Source organism: Phalaenopsis equestris, unplaced genomic scaffold (assembly GCF_001263595.1).
Source record: "Phalaenopsis equestris unplaced genomic scaffold, ASM126359v1 Scaffold000764, whole genome shotgun sequence".
Classification (NCBI taxonomy): domain Eukaryota; kingdom Viridiplantae; phylum Streptophyta; class Magnoliopsida; order Asparagales; family Orchidaceae; genus Phalaenopsis; species Phalaenopsis equestris.
The window spans coordinates 327-6,600 of NW_018165204.1; the positions used below are offsets into that span (position 1 = coordinate 327).

Genomic DNA, 6,274 nt, shown 5'->3' on the forward strand with positions numbered 1-6,274 from the left:
AATCCCGTCTTGGGTGCTCCTTTAGTCCTTTAGTAGGTCTGATAAGCCAGCATAGGATGCCCCCGCTGGGGCTGTTTCGAACTTGGTCCAGTTCAGCTCCAGCAATTCTTTTGATAGGCGTTCCATTTCCTCCTTTGTCTGGACTAATTCGAGCTTTCAAGCTTGGGCCAGTTCCTCATTTGTTTTATCAATGTGGTGACCATCCATTTTTCCAATGGACTCCCATTCTTTGAACTTCTCTCTTACAATTGGAATCAGACAACTTTCTTTCATTGCCTCGTGGGCTGCACTTCCCGGTTTGATAGAAGTCAAAGAGTAGCGCTCTTCGTTCTCTCCGTTGTTGGAAGCACTCTCAAGACCGGGAGTCGAGGTGGAAGAAGACGACGCGGACGAGACGGATTGTGGTGGAGTAAAGAATCGTTCTTTGTCCGAATCCGTTTCGGAGGATGCATGGCCGATAAGGGAGTCCGACGGAGAAGCCGGAGTCGCCGGAGACTCTGAGCTTGATGCGCCTGATGTCCCCTCGCCGAAAGGGATCATCATATGGGTGAAGTCCTCGCCTGTGAGCAGCGCTCGTCAAGCAAAGCCTACTGTCACTACTGTCAAGGCAAGCCCTGCTGAGCAGCAGCAGCCCAACCCTCTGAGAGCAAAGGATAGGGCTCGACCGCCCAGAGAGAACCCAACCTTTTCAACATGAAAGAAATCCATCAAGTTTCATTTCTTTCTTATTGACACGTATGTCAAACAAAAAAATGTCTGAATTCTTTTTTTTCTGTGAAACAAACTTCTGTTATTTACACGTATGTTTCTCAGAGCTTTCTTCCCTCAGCCTAATCATGCTGAAAACATGCAATTCGATGCTTCCTACGTCGAAGGAAAAATACCACTCATGGACAAAGCGGATTCTCTCTCATGTCATGGAAAGAGTCTATGCCGCAGATCGTCTGTTCTCAAATCGATCTTTCTCTCATCTTTCTCTTTCAATTGTGCAGTGAAGTTCCTTGTGCTCAAGCCTAATTCTACATTAGCGTGACTGGAAAGATCAAGCAAGACACTCGCTTCCACAACGAGAACGAACTTGGAACCATGATCCCTGCACCGATTTCTGTACGGGTCATGGGAAACCTATTCAATGGTATGATCGCCGGTGAGCCAGTACTTTCTATCTCGACTGGAACTCGATTGACTTGTATGAGTGGAGCTGGTAGACCAATCCTACCAGTACTAAAGAAGTGAAGGGCGTCAGCGAAACTCGAACCTTATCCAAGCTTCCCTCTTCTTTTCTTTCCTCTCCTTTCAGTCGAGCTATCGCCTCTCCTTGGGACTTGTCAAGAACTTGACTTTATTGAGAAGTCGAAAACTCTTCCCAACATAAAAAACACATAAGAACTTCCTAAAGCTAAAGAAATCTTTGATCTTCGAGCTCTTGTCCTCCTTTGTAAAAAGAAGAAGAGAATCATCCGTTTTTTTCCTTTTTTTACTCATGTTCATGGTCTTTTTTCTTCCCCTACCCCTATGTTGCTGAAAAGAAAAAGAAAGAAGATAAATTGGGCCATGTTTCCCGAGAGAGACTGCCTTCTCTCAGGCAAGCAGTCTTAGACTTCTAGTCGACTGCTCTATGATGACCTCTTTCCTGGGCTCTGCTCGCTCGTCTACGCTCCGACCAATTCAGTCAAAATTGAAACTATTGCCTTGCTTGAAGTCTAAGAAAGATTAGTAGTAGTAAAAAACCACTATGTGCCTTTTTTTTATCCATGGGGATCTCTATCCACGGAGATACCTATCTATAGAGAGAGATATAGATCTATGAATCGATCGAGACTATCCTCTATCCGGATAGATATGTCCCTATGAGCGACTACGCCGATCTTTTCTTATATGTTTTGGTCACGTCCGTTTCCGCTCCGAAGAGGAAGGTTTGGATCTTTCAATCTGATGTCGTGAGGGATGTGACCTATGTGAGGTCCATAAGATACCACAGCTTTTAGTGTTTTATGATTCACCTCCGAATAATGAGTAGGGAGTTCTATCCTTTTTATTCTAATCTTCCTAGTCAAAGGGGATCCGGAGCAATAGGTCGAATTACTATATAAAGAAGACTTGTAAACAAAAGGACTGATTGTTCGAGTAGGAAGATTTCGGTTTTTCTCGTTTCTTCTCTTCGATAAGAAGAAAGATTGGAAATGAAACAAATTTCTCTTCATTCTGTTGTGCTCAGCGAAGGAACTGCCTAAGCAGACTTTTGCGGATCCAAACTTCTTTGTTCTTTCTAAGTCTTCTTCTTGCATAGAAGAACGCAACTCTTGCAAAAACCGAGATTTTAGTAGTAGGTGGCACCCCCTCTGAGTTTTGAGTAGGCGGAACCATTCTGTTTTGGTTCTTCTCCACATTCTGACCGGCAGGAATTTTCCTATTCTTTTTGAAACTGATATGTCGATATAGAAAGATCTACTGATTTCTTCACCACGGGTTCTCGCGTCATTTTCTTGAAAAGATATTCTATCACCGTGGGAAACTTTCAAATGAGTAATGCTTACCAGTCCATTATTCACACAAACCCTTCGATGACTTATCGGCTGCCTTGCTTGAGGAAGAGTGTCACTAAAATGGAGACGAACCGGAATAACGTCCGATCTTGTTTCTTGATTGAGTAGAAAAGGGATATATGAAGTTCGTTGCTCCGCACCTCTGTGCATCTCCCTTATGGGTAAATCCCCATAAGAAAGGGGCAACTTTCGTGTAGTTTGTGATTTGATGTTACTGTTGAGATTTTCTCTCAGAGAAAGATTTCTTTTCATGGATCTCCTCTTGTTCCTCAATCTTCGGAGAATGCGGCGTTGTATTAGAGAAAGTTCTCTGTTCCGAACATTTCCTGGAAGTAGACGACACGTTTGAAATTGGAATGCAGGCATGGCATATCTCGTTGAATCAGTCTTTTTCGCCACATCGCGTATAAAGGGAATCGAACCCGATTCTTCCACGACCCCCACGAAGGGAAGGGTCCTCCCTTAACTCAATGAACTACGAGAATTCTTGTGGTTGCCTAGTTGTTGTCAGTTTTCATAAGTCCTAGATAGACTACTTCGTCAACACTAGCTGAAACCCTTTACTTGACCTCCACCTTATTCTACGATATTTGTCAACCCGGTTATTAGCGAAAGCGGTTGCCACTATCTGGTCTCATCAAACCTCATCACGCAGGTGGAGGCTAGACCGTCGGTAGTCTTGAATTCGGACTTTCCTCACCTTGTCCGAACCCACGAGGCCGATCTCAACTCGCCAGGCAGGGCAGCTGGCCTATATTGTTGTTCTAATGATGGTTGTCTCTCCTGGAGGATCGGGAGCTGAGAAAGCCAGTCTCGAGCAAAGGTGACTCCTTTTGGAAGCGGAGAGGGGGCTAGCAGATCGGTCCAAGCGAATTGGCAACTCGCTGACTTGAATAGCTTGACGCGCCTGGCGTGGGTAGACGGGACCTCTTCCCAGTGCTGATGCTTTATCATCGGTCAGTTCAAGTGTACAATGGTCTATCATCGCTCCGTCTGAGGCAAGTGGTAATCTTCAAGGATGTTGTGCTCGATCCCACCCCTCGGTCCAGCCTCATTTTCTTGGTACGCTCAGGTCACACTCTCTTTGTCTGCTCGGCCAGCTCATCAAGGGTTGGTGGGCGGGAAAAGCTGATTGTTCAATGCTACAGCTATACATAAAAAAGATTGAATACAGGGTTAGGGCATCCATCTTTCTTTCTCAGAGCGCTGTAAGCCCTTCTGTCCCGCTTTGGGCCCGGATCGAGACCCTGCTTTCAAATCTGCTTCAAACGAGGTTGCTAGCTTCCCATTCCCTCTCCTCTTTTTTTTTCTCGAAAAAAAAGTAGTAGTCTTCAACGGTGGTGGGGTCTCACTGTTCGGATCGCTTTCCTTTTCATCCTACTGCATAGGCAAGATCTCATCCTTCGGCGAATCTTGGGGCTCAGAAGAGTGCTCCCTACGACGGGAAATCGGGGTCCAAAGACCATCTCTTCGACGACGTGGACACGGCCCATCATGTGCGATCCGACAAGAGAAATGCAGAAGAATATGCCCTCCTCAAAGGGTCAAGCCCCCGCTCAGAACTACAGGATCCTGACCATCGGCACTCACTGCACGAGCTCATAGGGCAAGATGAAGATCCGGAAAAAGGCTAAAAAGATCGTAAACTTCACCTTGGAATGCTTCCATCAGCGCTGAAAAGAAAGCATTGAACGATAGGAGAACTCAGGCACGGCTGGTGATGTGCCACTGTCTGAAGAGCTAAGAGAGAGTAGAAGTGCTTTCCTTCACGCTGAGCGTGAACTCTTTCAGGCTGCTGCTATACGAGGAAGATTGCTTCTGACATCAATCAGCTAGGTCCGTCTGTCGAAGAGTTTGTCAATGCATGCGATGTTTCGAGAGTGAAGGGTCTCGCTTTCAAGTTGTATCGGCTGGCAATATGCCATAGCGGCAGGTTCAGAATTGGACCCACGAGATCAAACCAGAGCTCTTTCAAAAAGAAAGGCTAGAGTTTCTTAAGAAGAAGAGCAAAAAATGAGTCATTTGCGATTGGTCTCGCTGGGAGGAAAAGTCACTTGCTTCCAAATATAGGGGGCGCAAGGACGTAGGGTTGTTTCATCAGGATCCGGTCCCTTCCACCGATGGTTGAGTAAGCTTCCTCTGTCCTCTATCTTCCAGTCGATCTTCCACTTGCGTTTCCGTTCGAAAGCAAGCTACTGCTTTCCTCACCACTGAGTACTCCGAACTGGTCCTTGCAAAGCCCTATACTCGGCTTGTTCCCTTTTCTTCTTTCAGAATCAAACTCTCGCCTTTTTTTCTTGATACCACTTTTTGAATCAATCCCCACTTCTCTAGCTATCCTTCTGCTTTCTCTTGTGCTGGCCAGCCTTCTGAAGCTCTTTTTGAACTACCGTCTTACATTGCCTGCTGTGAAAGATCAAGAAATTGACCGGTGGGTGCTCCCTGTCCAACTGGTACTTTCCTTATGACTCCGACTGTGGTTGACCTTAGATTAGACCGATTCTCCTGCTGCTCAACCTGCTAGTCAAGAAGAATAGGCAAAAGCCTGCTGCTGCGGTCATTTTCTTGCTTCTGAGTAGATCATAGATTCCGTTGTGAACGCTAACTGAGTGGTAACTGATAGATAGAATTTCTTTTGAAGCCTTCGGAGTGGCTCGCATCAAGCAAGGATTTTTTTCTGACCTCTCGTGTATTTCCAATTCAAAATAATATCTTTCTTTTCAAAAGTCGATTTTTCATACATAATCAAAATAGATCTCGTCCACTGAAAGTGCAGCAAACCTCTTATATGATCTGACTGATTACCTGTCTCTCGAGAAAGTAAAAGCAAAAATGACAATCTCTATAGTTTGTCAAAAATTACTGAGTACGAACGCACATCTCGGCCGTCGGGTAGCTGCTCACCATTTCAAAGTTTATCTATGTGGTTCCAGAAATGGAATTGCTATTCTCGATTCAGACAAGACACTTCTTTTTTTACGAAACGCTTTTCATTTTATAGGATCTCCCATTCGTCAAAAAGGCCGTTCCTTCTTTTTCAAGAACAAGAATATCTTTCTATCTGAGATCATGGAAGAGATGGCGAGCTGTATCAATGATTCTCAATGGAGGATCGGGGCTTTTTTGACTCATTCTTGTTCAAGTCCGAAACAAATCCGTTCGAGAAAGAAGAAGATCAATGACGGGTCGAACCAACAACCTGATTGTGTAGTTCTTCTGGATGCAGATAGAAAGTCTTCGGTCATACTGGAAGCTGATCGATCACAAATACCTATTGCATCCTTAGTGGATTCTACGATCCCATTGGGATCCTATCAAAGAATAACTTATCCCATTCCAGCGAATGCTCCTATACAGTTCGTATATCTCTTTCGTCATTCGATCACGAAAACAGTGATTCTTGAACGGGGAAGAATCGTTGCGATGAAGGAGACTGCGGGATAAGAAAAAACTCATCGATTTCCAAGTCCAAGAAGAATTGGTTTGAGTCGATCGGTCGAGTGGTAAAAGACCCAGCTAGTGGGACCGGTAAAAGACCCCGCTAGTGGGACCAGTTTATGGATTGAACAAGAAGAGTCTTCGGGTGGATAGAACAAGTGCGAGCTTCGTACACAGCAGCCAACGTCCCGGGGAGGGACGCTCTGACGATGCAGAGAGCAAACAAAGGCGAGTTTTCAATGTTGCATTTGTAGTCTTGTTGCGCGGTAGAAGAAATGAAATCATCGCCT

The 6,274-nt window shown here is 45.2% G+C and overlaps 2 protein-coding genes across 2 annotated transcripts; one reads left to right on the forward strand and one right to left on the reverse strand.

Moving 5' to 3' along the window:
* Nucleotides 1–756: 756 nt before the first annotated feature.
* On the reverse strand, nucleotides 757–4,145 carry LOC110031043 (ribosomal protein S4, mitochondrial). Its single transcript, XM_020734075.1, is given in 2 exon segments — nucleotides 757–2,914; nucleotides 2,917–4,145. Coding segments are annotated over 2 exon segments (1,071 nt in total). The 5' UTR covers nucleotides 2,948–4,145; the 3' UTR covers nucleotides 757–1,874.
* Nucleotides 4,146–4,361: 216 nt separating this feature from the next.
* Nucleotides 4,362–6,073, forward strand: LOC110031044 (ribosomal protein S2, mitochondrial; the record flags this gene model as incomplete). Its single annotated transcript, XM_020734076.1, is given in 1 exon segment — nucleotides 4,362–6,073. A coding segment is annotated over 1 exon segment (612 nt). The 5' UTR covers nucleotides 4,362–5,378.
* Nucleotides 6,074–6,274: the final 201 nt, after the last annotated feature.